The sequence below is a fragment of the Anabas testudineus genome, chromosome 5 (genome assembly GCF_900324465.2).
Source record: "Anabas testudineus chromosome 5, fAnaTes1.2, whole genome shotgun sequence".
In the NCBI taxonomy this organism is placed as follows: domain Eukaryota; kingdom Metazoa; phylum Chordata; class Actinopteri; order Anabantiformes; family Anabantidae; genus Anabas; species Anabas testudineus.
This window is the reverse complement of record NC_046614.1, coordinates 19,829,379-19,854,019: the sequence shown is the minus strand read 5'-3', so window position 1 is coordinate 19,854,019 and position 24,641 is coordinate 19,829,379. Positions and strand designations below refer to the sequence as shown.

The window sequence follows — 24,641 nt, the reverse complement described above, 5'->3', positions numbered from 1 at the left end:
GATAAGACTCTAAATTCACTCAAAACTCAGTTTAAAGTCGCACGGATTAAAGGATGACATACAAGCATTGGCCCTTTTCAAGGGTCAGTGAACATGACACTCAATGCAGCTTTGTGGTCGGCCCTCTCTGACAAATGTACGGCTAAGGCAAACATCTTGCCTCTTCCTGTCACTCTATCCCCAGCATTGCCATAAGTTTGATGGTTGGGTATTCCTGATATCTCGGGGTCTTTATGAGGACATTCTGCACCTGTGTTATTAAGTGGCATTTTATTGGTGTGCAAGGTTTTATCTTGGGACATTTTTAAGCACGCTGCAGGAAAAGAGACCTGGCAGAGCAATACTTAGCACCCTCCTTCTCTTATTTTATAACCATGATTAATAGTTTCTGCCAATCGTTTGTGATGTATCAGTCACGTCTTTAAAGTTGAGAGTATCACCATGCTACATGATTTTAAACTTTTTTGGAAGCTGGTGGATTTTTAGAAGCCAAACAAGAGTGGATCAAATCCCCCCAAGAGGATTTATCTTTGAAGTTGTGTCACCACTGTTCATCTTTAATTTTTAGTTTCTGTTTTTTTGTTGCCCAAATTGTCTTTAAACTTTTTTTTTTCTCATTATCTACCTGGTGGAGGTGTTGGCAGAGGATATGTATGTGTATGCTGTATGTGTGTGTTCTCCTAACACCGTATGGTTTCAGATGGTGTTGAATTTTGCTGCTGTATATCTCAGAAGACGTGGCATTAGGTTGGGTGTTGTCTTTTGTGCTAGGGGCTATTTTTCTTCGTGTGAGAGCCGCCGTGTTGATGCCTTACCAGTGGCATCAGTGTTAGTGACAGATGATCAACCATGCACAGCAGAGGAATCCCCCATGTGCCGTATGTGGTGGAGCAGGACACAGGGACGTGGCTGCGGCTGGTGCAACTGGAATTTGTTCCTTCACTGCTTGAATCTGTTTTGATTTTTAGAAGAAATACAGGAAGTGATTCAAACCTCCCAGGTTGCTGTGTTTATTTTTTTTTTTTATTCTGACAAATAAAATGAAGCAGTGGCTCCTGTGAAGGTCGACTTGTTATTGACCAGGAAAGGAGTTGGCCACTGCACAAGTGTTAACATCAGCTTTTAATTGAAGCTATCGTTTATTGCTGTATTAAATCAGTGTGCTGCTTTTCGTGGCAGGTATTTTGACGTGCTATAGTAGGTAAAGTGTAATTAATAATGATAATGATGATTGCATACTGACTAATGGGGATGGCCTTCACGTGACACTAAGCATCATTAATGTTATTAGTTCCACCTGTGCTTTTACTGTCATGAAGTGTCAATATGCCATTAAAGAGGTAAAGCCACTGAATTTACAGCTGTGAAATGTTTATCTTTGGAAACCATGAATCCAAATGATGCTCACAAATGAGAAAATAGTCCAGTAGTTTAGTACTCAATAGTCTGTATTGATCTTTGGTCATTGAGTCTGTATCTATTCAGATTTAACCATTTAAATATTATACTATATACTACTAATATAAGAGTCAGGTTGCTCAATACAAAATTTAAGATAAAATATTGAAACTTCACACTTGACACATCAGTAAAGTTTTTAATTTTTGGATTATGTATTATTTCTTTTATTTTCAGTCTGAATTTAAAATAAAAAAGAAGAAATTTTACCTGTCAAAACTGACTTGAAGAGGGCAACTGAAACCATGTTAATTCAAAAAGTTTTGAAGGTGTTTAACACTGAATATTTCATTGCTATGATTTAAAATTTTAATTTCAACATTCAGTATTTGGTCACATTTGTTTTTCACAATTAGGTGTTCACTCTAATAAGGTTCATATTATCACAACCTTTTTTCCTTTTCATGTTTTGTCTTGAAGACAGAAAGAAAAATACTTTTTTATGTATAAATATACATATAGAACTTGCCAAGACATAAAATCAATGCTTCTTTGCTTTCATATATTGTCTTAAAAACATAAATAGACATACAGAATGTGACTGTTGCTTACAGGCTAGTACATGGTCAGGCTTTTTAAGTTGAACGGAAAGTAGTAATCATCTTCACTAATGTCTTAATGCACCCTGCACTGCCAGCCTGGAGGCACCATGTAAATATTTAAAGTTTGAAGTGTCGGAAATCTTCCCGGATTTGACAATCATGTTTGGAGAAAAGAATGTCTGCCTATGTTAGACCGTTGTGGTGGCAGGTGATTTAACTTAACCAAATGGGTCAAACAGGTGGCTGCTTGTCCCAGTTGGCAGGCTTGGCGGAAATCTTCCTCGCCTTTTTCCTCATTCTGTTATTGTGTGTGTGTGTGTGTGTGTGTGTGTGTGTGTGTGTGTGTGTGTGTGTGTGTGTGTGTGTGTGTGTGTGTGTGTGTGTGTGTGTGTGTGTGTGTGTGTGTGTGTGTGTGTGTGTGTGTGTGTGATGCAGTACGGCCGGCACTCGATAACCCCCTCAGAGGTTTGAATGACACGCTTCCCTTGTAGCGGCAGGAGGCAGAGCCATATCAGACTGTGATGGATGGTGTGAGGATGCTTTCAATGATGGATCTGTTGGACTAGACCAAGACTGACTGTGACACACTGAGCAGCCAAAAATGGCGCCAGAGTAACTTCCTCTGTGTTCAGATTGGCGATATTCTTATCCTGTTGTCTCGAGAAGTGTGTGTTCACATCACTGATTACAGATAGAGATGGGTGTGTGGATTTCTGGAGGAAATCAGTTCTTGTCTACACCACAGTCTTAAATTGTCTTTGGCTCACTAAAACAGCAGTCAGCCCCCTTTTATATATCATCGATAGACTCAGTTATGTTTTCTACAAACTTCAGCAGCTTGAGTAAAGGGTCACTAGAGGTGCTGTCTTTGGTGCACACAGAGAGGAGAGCAGAGAGATACAGACCCAGATAGCAAGGAATCGATTCCTCACACACTCTGTCATGAGGTCTTTAACAGATGGGGGTGCTATGTTTAGCACAGATGAGAAGTGCCTCAAAGAACCTTGGAGCATTGTAGATATCCAAGGGGACCTGAGAAAACAGTATGTACAGTATCACACCACTTGCATTGTGCGTCGCTATATTATCATTAGGATTAAAGGCGTTTTCGCACCGACTATATTTGGATAAACTAAGAAAAGCTAAAAGCAGTGTGAATGCATGGGCCTTTTGAATGAGCATGTTGTTTTGGAAGAATCAATAGTACTCAAGTACAAGTCCTGCATCTTTTCTGCAAGTAAGCTACCTGTTGTTTATAGCTTTGAAAATTAAAGAGCAATCTTTTTTATCTCCATATTATTAACTCTCTTACCATTACCAGGGTAGATTTGATGAAACTCAGCTGTTATTGACAATATCTCTTTTACAAGTTTGCAGTTAGTACTCACTGGTCAACAGGGTGGAAAATTTACACGCTGCATCTCCAAACAAACTAGAACATTGCTGTGTAACACTTGTACTAATAAGAAATTCAATTCTGAAGGCGGATTCCAGTTGCTTTTCTTTATTGATGTTTTTGTAGTTTGTATTGTTTAGTCACTTTTTGTCTTAGATCTAACAAGCCATAATAGTAAGGGTTGGTGTTGGGAGTTTCTTCTGTGTATATTATATCTGACGCTTTGTATTGTCTGATGCCTTTTGTGTGTGAAGTACTTTGTACTACTTCAAAAGTGTCAATCTGTCTATAAATACTTATATATTGATGCACCGCAACCACTTGATACATCCTTTATTACCCTTCATGTTGGGGTTGTCATCCTCTGTTATAGGCTGGAGAAGGTACAGCTCATGAAGGGGTCATGAGGATTAGACAACATTTAAAGTTCATTTTTTGTTCTAGCACAAAGCAGAATTACCTTTTGCAATAAATTCCTGTTTTTTTTTTCTATAAATTCCTGGGTTTTTGCATGTATAACTAAAACCTTAAGCCAGTGTTTTAGTTCATTGGCTAATGTCAGTACAGTAGCATTCTTTTCTATCTCAGGTCAAACCAGATGCTCTGCTTAGTAATAGCAAGGTCATTTGTCTCATCAATTCCAGAAAAAATCAAAGGGTTTACAATTTTCAGATCTAAGCAGAGCAGAGTTGTGACACAAAAATCAATATCTGGACAGTCTCAGTAGAAAACACATGTGCACAAGCATTGACACAGAAACACCCACACACCCTCAGTGTGCAATGTATTATCTTACCTACCTTGTTTTCTCATGTGTGATAGTATAATGTCTGATCAACACTCCTTGATTTTACCTCATTCAGGAATGATTTCTTTGACCAGTCGTAGTATCTGTCAATACTTCTTTTTAAAAATAAAATCATTTTAAAGCTAGTAGCTCCAGCTCATAGCTCATTGTTGTCATTATTTTTCAAAAATGAAATGGTATTCCCATGACATAATTTGTTTTGACTGACCAACTAAAAAAAAAATGTGATGCCCATATAACAAGTGGTTTCTTGGCTGCCACAAAGATGTTTCCAGATCAAATTTCTTTGGACTATGGAAGGATCAATTTGGCATCTAGATGAAGCTGCCAGATGCTGACCCAGGTCCTTGTTGGGCATCTTCCGGTCTCTGAAAGAGAACCTCTTATCTGATTTTTGTCCTAAAATTCCCTTACACTCGACATTTTTTATTTTAGCCTACAAAAGCTGTTCTTTTTTTTTTTCTTTATAATATTTTTGTATAGCATTTACAATACACCAAATCGAATGATGGCCTAAGACTTTTGCACAGAACCTTATAAATGCTGTGAGATATACAGTCTGTCTGACATTGCTTGGGGAAAAGAGTTAAAGATTTTTCCAGGTTTGAGGACAGATGTCTTGAGGCAACCACCTCATCCTGCCTCCTCCTTAACGGTCACCTCACTAACAGGTTCAACTCTGTTCACAAATCCTCTTTGACTTACGGAAGAGTTGCCATCACTTCAGTAGAGCTGAAGCAGGCAGTGGAGAGACTTTGATTCTCCAGAGTGATCTGCATGATGGCCGTGTCAGTCTCTGTGGAAGACAAAGCAGAATGAGCTCAATGTTACTGGCGTGCCTTCTCCTCTCAATTCAATCGGATGTCAGGATATTAAAGGTCAAATCTGAGAGATGGAAATATTATGAAAAGGTCTAAAGCATGCTCAGAGATTTTATCATCATCCTCTTGGGGCTGAACATTTGACAGTGGATAGTGTGGCCACACTGTACAACTCTATCTGCCTGCACTGAAATTCAGCAGCTTTATCTGGACTCACTGTTTACTGTTTAAGCTCAATTAACTGTCGACCTAAACTCATTATAATTATGCAGCACTTCAAAATAAACACATAAGGCAGAGGGAAAAGGTTCTGCCTTTGTTAAAGTCCAAGAAAATAAGTGAGATAATTAATTTCAACCAGTACAGACCCTTTATATAATAATAATACATCAGTCTGAATGATAGCCAATTGTCTCAGTTGTGTTCAGTGCCACATTGTTGCTCATTCCCACAGCAGTGAGAATCTGTTTTGTTAAATCATCATGCAGGAATTGGTTTTCAATTCAGGAGGCTCAGCTATTTGCTGCTCCACTTGCCCTGACAGTAACAAAGTGAAACTTTAATCTCCCCTCAGTGTCAACAGCAGCTGATAGCAATTAAGAAGAACGCCTGGATACTGAAGTGGTGCGTTTGACTCAGAGAGTTCACCCTCATCCTTCTCTGCAAAATTTAAACGACTTCTCTTTATGTTTGCAGCTGCCGTGCAGTCCCAAATATCTCTTCAGGACCCAAATTCAATTAAAAAGCTATGTGAATGAAATAATTATGTGTGTCTCTATTGTCTGCATGTGTGCCGATGTTGAGCCCGCATGAAAACAAAATATTATAAATATTGTTTTCATTGCAGATTCTATTGTAGACGTAAGTGCTCATTATACAGTTAAACAACATAAATTAGATGTTGTAATTTCAGCAAATTTAATCTGCACAAAGCTGAAACGGAAAACTACAGGCATTGTCTGTCAGTATGCAGTGAGTAGAGCACTGTTTTGGCCACTGACACTTAGGTACAATGCAGCCTTTGCTGTATTGCAGCCAACACACAAAGCTCCTGCTGTGTGAGAGCGAGGAGCTTTTTGTACTTTGAGCTCTGCTGTGCTGTGGCTCTCTGACACAGACCAAAACAATGGCAAAGCCCCCTGTCCTGTAGTGCAGAAGCAGATTCTGAACTGCTAGAGGCTGGCAGATATTTTGGTTTATGATTATTAAGAATGAAAGTTATGACATTTACACTTGTCTAAAGAAAGCAGGCAAAAAATGCTGAATATCGGTGATGTCTGCAAAATTGCCTCGGGTCAAAAAAAGTGTCACCAGATTGTATTTATGTTAGTGTGTTAAAATATATGTTAATCTAAGGAGAAGCGAGGGGGCAATCTCACAGAGATATCTGTCATACACTAAAACCATTGTTTAACCCCTGCTTAGAGGAAAGCAACATAAAGTAAAAACAATATACAGTAGCTGTGTAAACCCAATTTCAAATGTATTAAAGTGAATGTATTAAAATTGGACAATATAGTGTGGGGAGAGTTGGATCCTGCAGAGTGTGTTGGCTGAGAGAGGAAAGTGGGGACATGGATAAAAAGCCTTTGTTGGTAGGTCAGCTGCTACTGATTGGTACAAAGCAGATGACAGGTAGGGGCTTATTGAAATAGTTAGAGACATAACACCTTCACCCCTGAACAGGATGACAAAAAGGTAACCAAACTAATAAGCCAGTAAAGTCAATAACATTATAACAAGTGGCAGGGCCAGTGTACGAGCCCTACATAAATATGGATCACTCCAGGCTGCTGCAGAAACAAAAAACAAACTCTAATACTAGTTCACAGGACTGAATTCATTTCTCAAGTGAGCAGTACTGTGCTACCAACAAACATATTAAAGAGAGATGCCTTAAAACCATTTCTGAAACCTTGGAGCAGGAGTACAAATGCCCAAGAGATCATATCTCAGACTTGTGATCCACACATCTGTATATCTGAAGTCTGATATAGAAGCAAAACGTAATGCTCTTTTAACACAAATTCCCATCAGCAACACACTGACGTTACACCAAAAAGTAGCACACAAATATGCTTTCTTGGACTGAATTGTAAACAGTCTGGACTTTTATGTATTATTTGTACTGAAAGAGCTTTACAGTGTTCCTTCTCATCCCATTCACACACTCTCACCCACCGATGACCGTACAGGGAACGAGCCTGTCTTAAGGACACTCTGGCATATGGACAGGAGGAGTCAACAACTGAAACATGAACTAAAGCTGCAAAAATCTAAGCATCTAAGTTGTGGACACTTGACACAATAGCTACAGCCAGCTACTGTCTCTCTTGACAACACAAAGCGCAGTGAAATAAAACCATCTCTCATACAAATGTTTTATCAGTAGGAAACCCCAGTCTCTCACTGCCAGTTATGCCTAACAGTCTTCTGTTAGACATGCTGGGCTCCATGCAGAAGTCCTGCACAGCACCATCAGCCAAACTAGGCCAACAGCACTGCACAGCACAGCACACCCCCAACAAGGTCCAGAGCACCCACCCAGGATTACTGCAAAACAAAAAGCCAAAATAATGAAGGCATGAGTTGAGAAGAACTGAGAAATCACTCAGCACCAACCTAAACCTCCAAAACAAAAAGATGGCTAACATTGTGACCTTACCACACTAGGAAACCTACCAAGTCCAAGATAAAACTATGCAAAAACCCCATGCGTTACCTTAAATTGATTATCAAAAATACTGCTGAATAATGTTGTCAGTGAATCCATCATTTCAGCTTTAATCACACTGTAAATGTTGGTGCCTTTTTTTAGACTTGCTGTAATGGAATACACTCACTGCTGTTGTTGTTGCTTATTTCTTTAATCATGAAGAGACACAGCTTGGCTTCGCCTGTGTGATGTTGAAAGTCACTATTCTGCTGTGGTGAAATGAGATGGCCACGTCGTAACGACGGCGGTTTCCCCGTCTGTGTTTTCTGTGTGCAACTTGATTGAAGCAGATGGTCTGCATTTAGGCCACGCCGCAGGTTGCAAGGATCTGTCAGGTGTCGGAATTACAGATGCAAATACAGTCAGCTATTTTGCATGCCATCATAATTTGCACAGGAAAAATAATGCAACTGCATCTTGGGTCCCAACATTATCCCCATTAAGTTGCTCCTCATCTCTACAGGAAGCTGGAGAAAACAAACAACTGGAGAAATAAATGTGGCACTAGACAGTCACTATAAGGTCTTAAATGATGCAGGAATACATAAAAAGATGCACTGCAATATTGCTATGCCAAAGTCTAATTTTAGGAGAGATTTTTAGGACCTTAAGTTGATCTCGGGACATTTGAAAATGTTACTGTTAAATGTCTTGATCTATGATGGTGTATAGGGCAAAATTTGAATTTGAAATGGGGCATTTCAGAGTGAGATATCAATTTGTGGAGATGGCCCAGATGGGACTGCTACATAACGCTATATAAACATCTACAGATTGTATGTCAGATTGTTACATCATGATGGGAGTTATTTCTGTTGAATCAAGTTGAATGTCAGGCTTTGTTGAAACTGAGACAGATACAGCTTTAAGAACTTTATTTATTCTGTAAAACTGACATAATATCTTAGGCCACTGGGGCACGATTCACGCTCAGATGCATTAATGTTAAGTTCTATCACATGTTGCTCCTCTAAAATTGGTCCAGAATGACAAGTGTTTTCCCACTGCACACACAAACTCTGGTGCTAATTGCTAAGAGCACAACCTATCTTCATAAGTGAGATCGTGAAATATTCTGGTCACATGAAAACGTGTAAATCTATCTCAGCAAACAGCAACTTGTCAGCTTCCCAGCGACTGACAGATTGTCGGGCTGAGGTGGTGTTACAGACATCTGCTATTTTTGGCCCCAAACTGTACCTGTTAATAGTCACAACAATTAAACAGCTTTGCACTCAGCAATGAACATGTTGGGCGTCACAGCTGAGAAAGTCACATGGCTGGCAGAAGAATACACTTATTGTTACCTAGCATTCATTTCTGTTTAAAGATATGCTTCAAATTATGTGTGTTCATTTTAAATTCAAGGTGAAAAACAAGACTATAATCAGGGTATCATGTTGCGCATACTCATCAGTTATCCCATGTTGAGCCTACCTCTTTCTGTCAATACAATTTAAAGAAACCCTTGATCATTTGGTGCAGTGAAGCCCATGTGGTTATTTTGCAGGGCTTGCAGTCACACTCAGTTTGCCCATCTGCCTTTTATCTGTCTGTCTGTCTCTGTGTGATCCCTAATTTGGGAGGGAATGAGAAAAGGGAAGCCGGGTGAAGGAGGAGAGCAACACACCTGGCAGAAGAAACCAGTCCTTAATTAGTAGAGCCATTTTTTAAATTACCACCACACAGTAACTTCAATTACGGCGACACAGACACCTCATAGGGTGTGAGATTTTATTGAACAAAGCATTTTTAGGTATTTATAGCATTAGAGGGATGCATGTAGACTTTATTAGTCAACACCAACACAGCTGAACAGAGACACAGTAGTATCTTACTACTAACCTCGGTCAGTATTAAGATACTTCATGCTTTCTAAAGAGGGACTCCCTTCTAGTCCATGTATAGGCTTTGTTGCATTATTATGTTTTCCATGTCATTATTTAATGTTTTCCCATGCAGAGGCTCGCTCAGGGAATCATCTTAAGGTCGTGCTACCGAAGTGAAGTACCTCAGCCACTGTGGCCTCTAACCTGTCTTCATGAATACATTTCAAACCAAGCTGTGGTAGATTGGACAAGCATAAATAAAGCCGCCGTTGAGGAGACTTAAAATACCACAAACAAACCCCATGTATCAAACCAGGAGGAAAACATGTCTTTTTTTTCTTTGCTTTGTGTCTTGTTAGAACATGATCTAAGATTTGACTCTTTTTAGCCCAGATTCCCATTATAAACCATATTAAAATGACTGGTTTGGTTTTAATTTTGTCATAAAACAAACGCATAACATACTTATGTTATTCCCAAATAGTCATCACTGACAAACTGAAAGACACAAACCACACTACACTCCATACCAATTCTATACACTTCAATAGCAAATCAAATATATCCACAATATGTGCTGTTGGATGTCTGTCAAACTGCAACTTAGGAAATCTCCTGTCAGTTAAACTTCACAAAATCACAAGCTTGTTGTTATGTATAAATGTAAAAGCATGAAAGGCAATAAAACACAAAGTTAAAACTTATTTTTCATAGTGGTCACAGCCTCCCTGCAAAGACCGCCACAGACCTTACTTGTCTAAGTGACTTCTTTCATTAAAAAGTTTTTATGCCAGGTTTTAAAGATTTTGACGACATTACAGATCTAGTAAAACTTTACAGGTTTTACCTCCTTTGTGTTTTGAATTTTTGTATGCAGTGCTCTATTAGGCTGAGACACCTGTAAATAGTCTGGTTCCTGGCCCTTTAGATATTATGAGATCCCTTCTGGCTAAGCACCATTAAGTTTTTTCTGTATCAAAGGTAATCAGTCGCTAAGGGACAGTCGAGATAAAACTCCATTTCGGCTTTATGTACATGTTTTTTCCCCAAGTAAGTGAGAAGGGTCAGAGTGTTGTTTATCTTGGTGGGAGGAGGTGGCTTGAAGTAATGTGTTTAATATCAAGGGTTATCTGTGTGTTTGTGTGTGTCTCAGCCTACGGCTCTGCTGTCTGTGATAATGAAATGCTGCATGTGACAAAGAGGCATCTAGAGGGAAAACAGGATTGTTTTTCATTAGGATCATGTTTCAACGAGTGCACTTTCTCCTCATTTTGATTAGAGACACAAAAACATGACAACAGATCCTCATCAAAAAAAACAAAAAAAACAAAAAAACAAAAAAAAAAAACACACACTGTGTATTATTACCAGGAAACATCCACCCCTTCTGTCTGTGTGCCACAGGGATGAAAAAATACACTTACACTAGCACAGTTTATATATTAGAAAAATTGACATCATGCAATCCCCTGTCTTGTGCTTAGGAACACAACAACCACCAGAACATTTCCCATAAATGTGGTCATTCAGTAAAGGTGTTATGCTTCATCTATGTTTCTATTGAAGCTACTTACATAATATTTCTCCAGATTCCACACGTGCTTTAGTAAAGTCTTAGCAGCTGTGCTGGATTCGTCTTCTAAGTGAGTGGGAGCAGCAGCAAGAAGCTACACTTTTCAAAGCACATTCTCTAGTGCAAAGATACATGTTTATGTTTAGCCTGTGACCCCTGCTCATGAGTGTGACATGCTCATCTTCTCAGCTTGTGACCTGGCTGGCCTGCTGCAGCATAAGGGAGCACTGAGGCTGCGTGTGAAAAGGCTCAGTTAGTCCTTCAGGATTAGTAGCTCTGTAGTAGTCTCATAAGGAAAGCAGCTTAATGGATTCCATCAAACAATTATAATTCCTGCTTGTCTTATGTTTATTATTATTATTTTAAAGGTGTTAACTGATTTCAAGCAGCTGATTCAAAATGAAGGGTCCTTACTAAGCCCAGGCAAGTTAAGATAAGATAAGATGAGATAAGATAAGATAAGATAAGATATTCTTTATTGATCCCACATTGGGGAAATCCAATTGCTACAGCAGGTCAGTGCAAAAAGAACAACAGTAATGTGCAAAAAGAATGAGAGGGTGTGCAAAAATACAAAAATAATAAACATTTTACGAGAATCTACAACTATATACACTATTACGACTTAACATATATAATATGTTATACGTAATAAAAAAATAAAATTGTACAGTCTAACAGCTGTGGGAATGAATGACCTGCGGAACCGCTCCTTCCTACATGGAGGGTGTAACAGTCTGCAACTGAAGGAGCTGCTCAGTGCCTCCACTGTCCGATGTAGTGGGTGAGAGGTGTTGTCCATGATGGATGTTAGCTTGGCCAACATCCTCCTTTCACCCACTTCCTCCACAGAGTCCAGTGGACAGCCCAGGACAGAACTGGCCCTCCTGACCAGCTTGTTGAGCCTCTTTCTGTCCCGGTCTGTGCTGCCTGCTCCCCAGCAGACCACGGCGTAGTGGATAGCAGAGGCTACCACAGAGTCATAAAAAGTCCTTAAGAGAGGCCTGCACACTCCAAAGGACCTCAGTCTCCTCAGAAGGTGGAGGCGACTTTGGCCCTTCTTGTACAGGGCATCGGTGTTGTGAGTCCAGTCCAATTTCTTGTTGAGGTGAACACCCAGGTACTTAAAACTGTCCACTACCTCAATGTCCAAACCCTGGATGCTCACCTGGATGTGTTGTGGTGTTCTCCTCCTGAAGTCAATCCCCATCTCCTTTGTCTTACTGGTGTTCAAGCACAAGTTGTTGCGCTCACATCAGTCCCAACCCTCCAGTTCTCAGATTTTTATTTTAACTTTTTCATATTGACCATGGAAAACCACTGTTGATCTGAAAAAGTAGTTTATACAGCTCTGATTTGCTGTAACATTATAAATAGTCAAGACTTTTAACATCTCTAGTCAGATGTAAACAAGGAGTAGCAGCATTCATTTTCATGCACTACACATCTGGATCACACTCCTAGAAAACCAGAGGTGTAATCCAGTTGTGTTTACCAATGCCATTTATTACATTAAGTTAGCGACTTATCATTCGTATTTTTCACTGCACTGTAGCTGTGATGCAATTCACATTCTCCTGTTTAGTAGTAGTAGTAGTCTAATTCTATTTTAGCTTGTTTTATCTAAGTTTTATTTTTTACGGTTTTAAAAATCATATGTATGTATCTTTATATTGCCGTAGGTACTTTTTTTTATATCTTGTGTTAATGCCTTTATGTAAAGCACTTTAAATTGCCATGTTGTTAAAAGGTGCTACACAAACACCTTGTCTCTATATTCATCATCCACTTCCTACACATTTTCACTAGAAGCTACTTCAAGCTTACAGTATAATATTATCAAAAATCTTTCCTGTGCAGATACCCCAGGTGAGCTACGCCTCCACAGCGCCAGAGCTCAGTGACAACACCCGGTATGACTTCTTCTCCCGCGTGGTGCCTCCAGACACCTATCAGGCCCAGGCCATGGTGGACATTGTCAAGGCCATGCGCTGGAACTACGTCTCCACTGTGGCCTCAGAGGGGAACTATGGCGAGAGTGGTGTCGATGCTTTCATTCAGAAGTCTAGGGAGGACGGTGAGTACATTTGGCCTCATATATCATCCCTGTCTGTCGAGTACCAGGGCGTGGGAAGATGTTATCCTGGCGAACATGCTGTTCTGTAGAAAATCAGTAAAGCTCTGAGACACACAAGCAAAAATCAATTAGTGAGGTCAAATGTTAAATTTAATCCCAGAACATACAAACAGCCAGAGGTTCATGGGTAATTTAAATATGTGACACCACCTCACATTCAGAAACTTTCAAACAACACAAGTCATGTCTGTTTATTACAGCTACTCATCTGGTTATGAATGATCAAAGCTGCATTCATTCATTAATGAATGAATTAACACCCAACACTGCCCTACACATTTTAAAGAGCAGCAGTGGATTTGAACTTGGCTTAATTAAAAATATTGATTCAAGCCTTCACACAGTCATCTTCCAGAGTCAAGACGCATATGTGCTGTTTTTCCCAGGTGTGGACAAATGTTGTCTAATTCGGCCATGTTGGAATAGTGTTCAGATGGAAATTAAAGAGATGATGTTCAGGTTGGTGAAAAATGTGTGCTAAATGATTGTTTTTCTTGTGCGGCTCCGTATTGTGATGATTGGCAATGTTGTCTCACAGCTATAAGGTCCTGAGTTCAAATCCAGGTGTGGAGTTTGCTTGTTCTCCCTGTGCCTGTATAGTTTGGCTCTGGCACCCGACAACCCTTAACATGAAAAACAGATAACAGATGGATGATTCATTTGCTAATTGTCTCTATATTTGGCTCATTGTAAGTTTTATTATTATAGTTGTTTAATAGCTTTATAGTTTGCAAACACTGTGACTTTTTTTTTGATCCACCTATTTCAGACAATATTTAACTTTACCTGACATGAGGTGTTTGCTATAAACACCAGTATTTATCACTTCAGTTTTGTTTTATCCCACTTATCCACATTTTAAAGTCTTTGGCCAGTAACAGCCTGTGTTTCAGTTGCACTCGTTTGAAGATGTGTAGTAATTTAAAAAGGGTAAAAAAATTATGATAATGAACACAATCAAATCAGTGGGGGGATTACTGATAGTATATGATTGCATGAATTTATAATTTACAAACTTGAAAAAACAAAAAGTAAAACTCCTTACACCTCAGCTCATCTGAGCATATGGCCAAGGCAGTGCATCATCAGCAGCTATAGTTCGTGTCTGTCCAGGTTCTGACCTTTTTAGTTAGTTTAGCACTGCGGTATGCACACAGGCACTTTAATTTATTTCTAATATACAATTCTTTAACCAGGAAATAGAAATATAAAAAGGCAAAAACCTTTGACAGCTGCTATAATGTGGCTAAATATACATTCCAGATCACCTTTTCAACATGTTGTAGTAGAGATAAACACACATACAAAGCATATAAATATTACACATTACAAGATTTTTCAGTTGGTCTACTGTATTACACTTTAGATTGTCTTCCTTTTGCATTTACTACCATCCAACAAATTACTTTCTTGAAGCAGTTTTCATGAATTTGCTTTGGTTGAGTAAGCATGAGTGTAATTAAACAGATGGGACTTTAAGGTGTTCTGGTCGTGTCTCCGACTTGAACTGTGCCTGGTCCAAAGTGAGACTAACTTGGCTGTGGTTGTTCATCAATTATATCTGTCACTCTCTGAACCCTTAATCATCTAAATACAACTCAGGGACAGCGAAGGGGTTGAAAATATGTTATGCTGGGATAAAAGTATCAGAGATTTTAACAGGAAATGCATGTTTGGATAGAGTCATGATAGATACTTGTTTGATATTATCAGCTCTCCTGCACCTGAAGGTGCAGTTATTTCACCATCACTCATGAAGATGCATGTAAACGGTGGAAAACACTGCCAATAACTTAGAGTGCCATGCATACTGTTAAATCAAAAATTATTTGATAGCTTAAAGACCATATTTAGATCAATCAAATGCATTCTATAAATTATAAATTATCATCCTTATCTGATGATTTGTGCAAGTGTGGAGATAAAGTTAAGTTCTGAGACAGAACTACCTCATGAAGTGGAAATCCTTGAGGAATTTATGTTGCTTAAATAAGTTTTTGCCCAGTTTCCCAGTGACTAAAATCCTTTGCTGTTTGGAAAAATTAGCATAATTAAATGCACATCTCTTAAGTATTTTGGGAACAAGATAACTAAAGAAGCAATGCCAGAATACAGTCTAAACCATAAGTGTGTAAATAAACATAATTCATATCACATTTAGCAGTTTTAGTCAGAAACTTTTCCTGTTCTGTTGAATAAACTGTAGATAACACACTGACTAAAAACATATTGTGCCCGCTACAGCTTGTAGACTTACATTTATTTATAATTTGCTTAACATTACTCTCAGGTGCACCACTAACAACAATAATATGAGTATTATCAATCATCTTTTCCATGTTGAGCAGCTCATTGATGTTTTAGTAGGTCCCACATTTACAAAATGTATTTAATTATCTGCAGTTGACAACAATAAGTTGATTTATCAATTAGTGGAACCCCCTGGTGGAAAATAATTTGCAACTATTATTTTAATCATAATAATTACCAGTAGAAAAATAGCACAGCTGTTATTTTTATATGGTTTGTAAGTCAGCATGTGCTTTTTGTTTTTCACATGCAATAATTGTATATTTTATTCTGTTCAATATTTGTTATGAACTGTACGTTTTCAGAAATCAATCAGGATTTCTCTGCACCATCAACAAGCTTTCTAGGTTCTGAGTGGATAACTATCCCTGCAATCAACACTTATCAAATCAAAACAAAGTGACTAACTCTAAAAAATCCACAGGTATTAGTTTCAGATAATTTTTAGCCAAGTGATTAGCACTCTTACAGTATTACTGTGTACTTTTACTGTAGTAAGACAGCTAATTCCAAACCAATATGTTGCGTTTTGATTATTGCAAATATACTGTCAATTCACTGCTGCATTTGTGATCTTACTTTGCCAGATATCATTGTTTTGAGCTGAACGCACCAAGTAACATAAGCTGAAAAGGCAAATTATCTGAGTCAGCTCCCACAGTGGCAGCCCTGGCACCTCAGCAGCCACCTGCTTGGAGTTGTACCAGCACAGCTTTCCTCTCTCTCCCTTAAGAGAGATAGCAAATATAACTGAGTACAATATGTAAAAAGCAGATGATGAAAGGTAAATATGAATTCCAGGTGGGGGTTTTTTTTATCTCTGCTTTTGTATCTCACTTCTTTGGCAAACAGTGCTTAGAGCTGGGAGTTACTGGCCTTCAGTGTTCCTCTTCTTGTGGTATTTGACGTGAGCAGCTTCTCATCTCCCGTGCTCTGACTCAGGATGTAACCCCCCTTAAGGTAGAAATATAACAGCAGACTGTATGTAGGCTACGCAGAGATGGAGAGAGCAATCACTGTGCTCTGTAAAAAACACTTTAGGAAACATGAAATGTGAGAAAATATGCAAATGCCTTTTGTCCTTCAAATGTTAACTGATAACTTATCACGTTGGCATTTTAATACATTCAAATTAGTGTATAGTGTACAGTATAGTGTTTTTAAAGTAATGTTTAACAGAAACCTCTACTTGACCCTCTTTAGGGCCTGACTCATAGAAGGCTCTTTCCTGGAAGTGAGCAACTTGCAGTTATGAGCCTCAGAATAAGTAATTTGACTAGTTTGGTGTGTTCCTGGCTGCTAAGGACAAGAAATACTTTATTTCTTTAATTTAAAAGTGTCTATGTGCTGAAACACATAGTTTCTGAAATGGAAAGGTTAGAATGGTCATGTGGGATCTACATGGTCTCTTACTGCTTACTACTTGGTTATTTATGAATACAAGATTCTTCTTGAGTGCAGCCTTTAGGAAACAAACAGGAGACTAGTGTGGACTACTGGGCAGCAGAAATCCAGAGAGTCTCATCTTTGGCTGCCGACAGCCCTTCACTGCTGAGATGTTGATTACTGTGGAGCATGCCCCGATAGATGTCATTAATCAAGTTAATGAAACGCAATGTCAATAAGAACCCTAACTAGATTCCCTTGCAGACCAATGGCCTGCCTGACATCAACATGAGAAACCCTGCTAATGGAGTAACTGCCGTCCCCCCTTTGACGAGGAGGATTACGAGCATTAACCACAGAGTTGGGATGAATAAGTGCATGTAGAGAATGTAAAACAAGGAGAAGAAGAAGAGGAAGGGAACTCAAACAAGTCTGCATCGCTCCTGGGCGATGTATTTGTAGATGCAGAGAACACACACTGCTGAGGTTATTCCTGGTAACAGGAATTTAAATATAAGCTTTGATAGAAGAAAGTAGAGTCTAATTATGCCTTATTAACTGAAGATCTTGGGGGTTCTTCCAAATTTTTATTTATTTATTTTTGAATAATGTACTGAGAGGATTAAACTGGTAGGATTTTACATTAAGTCCAAAAACCTGCTGAACATAAAGGTTGGAAAGTGCTCAAAATGCATAATTGTGTATGTAATAAATATATATGTCTGTATATCGGGCAGCGAGTGACACAGTAACCCTGAACGGAGAGAGGGAAGGATGGATTTCATTGAATATTATCAAATTCTGGATGAAAATGTCAGTCAGTCAAGAAAGTGAAGCTGAAAAGAGAAGAAGAGACTGGCTTCTACAGCAGGATAATGATTAAAGCAAATCGACCATGAAGCACTTCAAGAAAGACGAGCCAAAGCTTTTGGAACGGGCCTCACAGTCCCCTGACTTGAACATCTCTGAAAATATGTGGGTAGATCTTAAACATGCTCTGTGCAAGATAGATGAAAAATATCTCAGAACATGAAGTGATCTGCAGGAAGAGTGGGTGAAAATTCTTAAATCAAGAGTAGAATCACTCCTAGCTGACTAAAAAAAAAAAAAAAACCTTCACAAGCTGTGATATCTGCCAAATGGGGGAGTTAGTATGTATTGATTTAGCAGACTGCCCAAACTTTTGCACATTCCATTGTTTTCTTGAAATACAAAGTTGAAATACAAGTTCATGAAATAAAAAGTAACACTGCATTAATATTCGATGAAAAGCTCTTTTTTTAATATGTGTTAGCTGCAGGCATACACAGACAGTACCTAAGCTGATTTTGCTGTTTTCATGTGATTGGATGACATGAATGAAAACGTAAAACATCACCAAACCTCGACTTTGGGAAAACAAACAGCCATAGAGGTGGTAGAGAAAAGCACGGCTCCACCTGGAGCAACAGGCAGACAATTGAACATCTGTATTCTAAATGGGCACAGTCATCCAGGGAAGAGATCGGTGCACACTCCTCCTGCTTCTATCTATATGACCCTTTTATCTCTAGTTCACATCTATGAGTGACATGTCAGCCAGTTCTATCAGTTATTTATTATTTGACATCATGCAAATGGCCCCCGAGTGCCTCAGATATGTCCTCTTCCAATTTGTTGAAACAATTACTTGTCATTGCTTAATTGAGCAAGGCGAATGGCAGAATAATAATCACTCATCTTCTCTCTGTTTCACTAGGGGGCAATGACATAATGTCAATGACATAATAGTTATATATCTCTCTTAATGCAGATATATCGTTAAAGCCAATTTTCTTAAGTAGCAACTGCAGTTTGAACCTTGATCTTAATACTAGATTCTCTAAAGTCCTTTTACTTTATTATTGCTGCCGACACATTCTGCACTTACAGATAGAGGTAGAGGTAAAATAAATGGTGACATTTTCCAATATAAGAGCATGTACTTTGTAATGTAAATGTACATTAGTATACAAATGAAAAAGAAAATTAGAGAGATTGTGTTGCAGATCCAATCAAGAGAGCAGAAAACCAAAGCAATACAATTAGAGTGTGGGGGAGGTTACAGGGGATGTTGCAGTTTAATTTATCCTGAAGTACCCAGGGAATGCTGCACAAATTAGCCACAAACAGCAATGTGAATTGGTACAGAAGGGAAGTTAGTGGCTGCTAAGCTAATATAATATTTGACTAATTACATGGAAATAGAAAAAAGATAAAGTTAGTGAGCTGCTGTGTTGTCACGTGCTTTAAAATGAAGTTATTAATAAATGATATTCCACTTGCACCCAACAGGAAAAATTAAATGGTGAGCTCAAGAATTAAAAATGGCAACAAATTGATCATTTTTGTGAAACTAACTTTTAGCTGTGTCACAGCCCCCATGCTTCACACATTTCTGGATGCCTGTGCAGCTTTTCTTCACTGAATTACACAAGTGTGATGGTGTAACCTCCTGACCAGATTCACATAACACAATTAAACTTGATGCATCATCTCGCGTATCGGCAAATAACCAAGCCAGTTATCACGTTGATTTTAGAGGGTGAAAAATTGCGGCTCTGTTTATTGAGTCATTTTGTTGGTGTGAGAACAAACATCAGCTGGTTTCTCAAAAAGGAGACAGTCCAAAATGTAATCTATTGCTCGTTTATGTGGAAGGCATCCAGATTTGGAAAATAAGAATGTAATTGTTAATTTTTTTGTAAATCAACAACATCTTTAGCTGTTTTTGCATTCCACCTCCCACAGGTCACTTGACAATTAATCAGTGTGGACAGAACTGTGAAATGTGTTTCCTCAGCTTTTGTTGCTTTACATAAACAGGAAATGTTTCCTCACTGCTTGCTGGGATGGCTTCTAACACATTTAATTGTTAATTGGATTAATCACTTTCTCGACCCACCCAGCTTTGTACCAGACAACAACAGTGACAGATGAACCTATGTTGTGGGAATAGTCCCAAAACACATAAAGTCTCTTTTCAGTCGCTAACATTTCTCCCTGGCCGGGCACCGTTAATACTTCAAGTGGTCGGGACATTATTAATTATCTCACCAAAGAGACTTCTGTAATTTTTTTTTCCCCCACATAGTTCCTGAATTGCACATTTGGCATCTGGATGACCAGACCTACGTAGCCAGCAGCAGAATAGACCAGCATTAGTCTTTAGATTGGGATATTGAGTTAGAGTTATTGACCCCTTTGGGGAAATGAGATCATTCCAACAGCAAAAGTAATATGATTTAGCATAGGCAGAAGACGGGGGGGAATTTAATCACACGACCTTAAAATAATCAAAGAGTCAAAGTGCATCTAAGCAGAGTTTGGTGAACAGGAAATATGAAAAGCAGAGAAATGTGTTTGTATGAATTAATGAATGGTCTGTGAATGCTCTTTCTTGGCACTGGTATTTTACCATCTCACTCTCGTGCAACAAAGTGATTGTATTGCCTTGGCATAGACTACACTGTAATTTTTGTTAACACAGAAGTTTTTCTGTCATGCACAGATGCTGTTTGAGGACAGACTTTGCATCACACAAGTTGTAAAGTGTCTAGTGTGTACTGCGCCGCACATCATGGAGCCTTGTATGACTCAAAGTCCAAAAGGAGTGCAAACACATCTGTCAGTACGTTTTCCTTCAGAACTATTGTTTCTTTCAAGATCCTTCCTACTAATGAGCAGGTGGAAGATATTGTTTTAGTCAGCTTCTCATCAAACTTCCGTTTTCTGGAACCAGCTTTATAAAGCGATATAGAGAGAAAAGTGGTAAATACTCAATACTATTCATTTATACTATTCCGCAGATGTACAAGTGCTGTATGAGGATGTGAATGTGATGTGAAACATCTCGGAAAATTTCTCTTAAATTAACTTTCTTGTATAAATGTCTGCACACTGTGACTGCTGATGATGAAAAAGGAAAAGAAAATGTTTCTGAGACACAATAGATATTTCATTTATTATTCAGAACTTATGTGTTATCATCACCAGACGGCCTCCTCTCCCCTTGATCCTTGCTCATGTAAACACAAATAAGCAAACTGAGACATCCTAAAGGATGGCAAAGCAGAAACAATTTCCAGGTTGACCAAGGAGAGAGGAGATGAGAAATAAGGAAATAGGAAGCACCTAAAAGCGGTGGACTACCGACCTCGGTTAGGTGATATTAGTAATATGCTGTAAATTTATTAAAAAACACTGATTTCCCATTCACAGTACACCTTTAGCATGAAATAGATGAACACATATAGATGGGCTGCTCCTGCAGGCAGCATCCTTGCTCCTTGATCCTCATTCCTTCAAACACAAATAATTTCCCCGTTCTTCTTTTGTGCTGAATGACCTTTAGAAGAGCAGCAATCAGGCGCTACCTGAAACTAGTGTGGAACAGACGAAGATAAAAAAATAATGATTATCATCAGTCATCCATATTTATTATATACCTGTACAGACTTCATATACCTCTAGAAATATGCATAGAAGTCATTATTGTACTATCTGATGCAAAAGAAGCCAAACTCACCACAGCAGTGATTGACAATTCAAGTGCAAATAATTTCTCCCTGTATCTATTTAAAGTTTTTACAGATGGGTAAAAAATATTTTCCCCAGGCAGATTATTCACACTTATAACAATAAAAAAACAAACATTTTGTTGTGTTTTCATAATGATTTTATTACCCCACAGTTCACCACTGGGATGTAGTGGTTAGAACTGTCGCTTCAAAGCAAAAAGGATCAGGGTTTGACACCAATGGGTCAGCCGGGTGCCTATCTCTGTTTAGTTCGCATGTTCTTCTTGTGTCTGTGTGGGTTTTGTCAAGATACTCCAGCTTTCAATGACCATCCAAAGACATGCAGTTGGTTTAATTGGTGACTCTAAATTGCCCATAGGTCTAAATGTGAGTGTGAATGGTTGTATGTTGTATGTAATGGTTGCCACCAGTGACCTGTTCAAGGTGTTCTGTGTCTCTTTTCTGGCTCCAGCACTCCCACGACCTGTAAGAGGACAAGCAGTTAAGATGGATGGATGGATGTTACCTCTGTAAATGTGCTGCAACAATTTTCATAAACTATGTACTTCTTCTAATGGGCGATAAAAGCTATTTTACTACTGCACAAAGGCCTAAAGGGTGAGTTTGGAGGCAGTCGGAGTAGGAAGGGAGCTGCCGTCCAGTGGGGGAATGAATCAGGGCAGAGTCATGAGATGGAAAACACTGACAGGAATCAGCCGCTGACTGTTTGGGGCAAGAAATCTCCATACACATGCAGAAATAACCTTGATGGTGGAACCTAAATTTGATTTAGCAAAATAAATAAGTATCACAGATGCTGGATTTTGAACAAAATTTCCATATGGTAATGGGCTGCAGAGTGAGACACAGATAGGATTCCAATTGTCCCATTAGCCCTGATGAAATCAGGAAAATGTCTGGGCAAGGGTAAACATCCAGTTGATTGAAGGGGATGTCAGAGGAATTATAGTTATTCTTGACCAAAAGCATTAGCTTTTCTAACAAGAAGTGCTTCTGCCAAGCATTAATGTATTGTGGGTCCATTTGTCTCAAAGCATTTGGTTAAAAACATCTTCTTTAAGGATAAGCACACACCATTTCAGATTTATGTTCCACAATATGCTGATTAATATGTTTTTTAAGCCAAGTCTCCGGTTTTCATTTCTGACCAACTGGGCATAAAGACACAGTAAATATTCTGGCTTTCCTTATTTTTTTTCCCTTTCACCCAGTACTCCCAATGGTTGACTGTTGATGCAGATTTTTTCACGACGGGGGAAAATACTTTTTTGCAGCTTCATAAAAAAGTGACGTTGCCCATCAGTCTGGAAGACAAACAGCAGGAAGCTGAAGAAAATGCCATAAAAGTCAATCCTTTGTGCAAGTATAAGAAGAGGCAGCCATTTCAGTGGAGGGAAGAAAAACGAGCAATTGTTTTTTTTGTTTGTTGCCATTTAAAAGTTGAGCATAATCCCCATATTTTCTCTGGCAGATTACAGAGTCACCAAAGAGGTATAAAACTTAGCAACTCTCCTAGCAAACTTGAGTGAAACACATTGGCTAGTATTCAGTATTCAAGTGTTACTGAAGACCTTACACTGGCATATTTTCGAAGTTATGGGGGCTCTGCAAGAGTGTTTCTGATTTAATTCTGACTGAGGAATAGAGCAAGAGTGATTTAGCCTGGCAGGAATCACAGGATAAAATTCTGACATATTGTCACTTTGACTCAGGGTGTGTCATTTCCATTACAAATGACAAGGCGCTTAACAGTCACTTGAAACTGAGAGAGGGAGAAGGCGGGAGACGTGTGTGGGTGAGACAAAGCAGGATCGGAATTGAAGGCTGGAAGAAGCATTTGCAGAATACAGAAAAAAACAGTTGTTTGATCAGTCGGTAGTGAGTGCGCTCGAGAATTTCATTACATATTTGTTATTTTGTCAGGTCGTTTAAAGACGTGATCAAAATGAATTCCTCTCATTACTTTGTGATAGAAAACACGTGCTATATCAGGTCAGTCTGTTGCAAAGGAACAGGGTGTAATATTGCAACATTTTTCAGGGATAAATTCGATAATTTTTAATCTCATGCTTCCATTTTTCCTCTTGTATATTGATCCATTTTGTACCATCAGCAAGCTTTGTGAATGGATTAAGCTACCACACAAACACAGAGAATGTGGTGTCCCAACATCAACGGGGTGATCAATGGCAGAGACAGCCTGGGTCAACAATTTCGATGCCTGTGTTTACTGAGGCAGAGTATTGGAGCAAGAAGGGCTAGTGGAATAGAGGGTGTAAACTAGAATCAATACAACAGCTATCATCATTTGCAAGGTTTATTAATGGCTTTGCCCCAAGCTGGCAAAGAGAGCAACACTCACTCGCATTTAGGCAACCAGCGTTTATGCAGCTCGCCTCCTATCAATCATCACAGTGTAAGTTGCTCTCAGCTATCGTCTGGGACATGCAACCCCCCCCCCCATCATGTAATGAATGGCATCAATTATTTGGTCGCAATATACAGGTAAATCAGAATGGGTCAAAATCTAAAGGCTATAGTAAGAAAAACCCCCGTTTAATTCACTTTCTTTCACCCTGTTCCTTGCTGCAGTTCAATAGAGTTTTCATGAATTTTAAAAGGTATATCCACCTGTTCACCGCTGACAACAGCATCAGTCACACAGCATACAGCCATAAGGCACAGACTGTTTCCACCAACAGGCGCCGCCTATCCTGGTGGTAGTCAGAAAATTTCACATTGGTTAAAAAGCTTTCCTACTGTACGTCGTGATTGTAAAACATTTCATATACTGTACCACATCAGACAATAGGGAAAAAGACACTGTGCTTTTGATGGCAGTTGAATTGTTTCTACAGGATGTGGCAGCTGTGTTGAAGAATAAGTGTTCTGTTCAGTCAAATATCATGGCAGTGTAAAGAAAATGAACAAATCCATTTTTTTTTCTGTCAAATAAAACTTGAACGCTTGCTGATGGATGATCAAAGAAAGACATAAAGCTCTGCTGTTTTGGCGCTCACAGAAAAATTATTATAGGGTTTATGATTAGTATAGAGGAAGAGATATGATTAAAAATGTATTCAGACCGAGTGTAGTTCAATCCACA

General features: G+C 38.8%; 1 protein-coding gene across 2 annotated transcripts in view; it reads left to right on the top strand.

Annotated features, from left to right (window-relative positions):
* Positions 1–24,641, top strand: part of LOC113154172 (metabotropic glutamate receptor 4-like) — a 109,239-nt gene that overhangs the window by 33,196 nt on the left and 51,402 nt on the right. For both annotated transcript variants that reach the window (XM_026348216.1, XM_026348215.1), the window contains exon 2: positions 13,004–13,220. In XM_026348216.1, the coding sequence (XP_026204001.1) occupies positions 13,004–13,220 (217 nt within the window). The remainder of the gene's footprint in view (positions 1–13,003; positions 13,221–24,641) is intronic.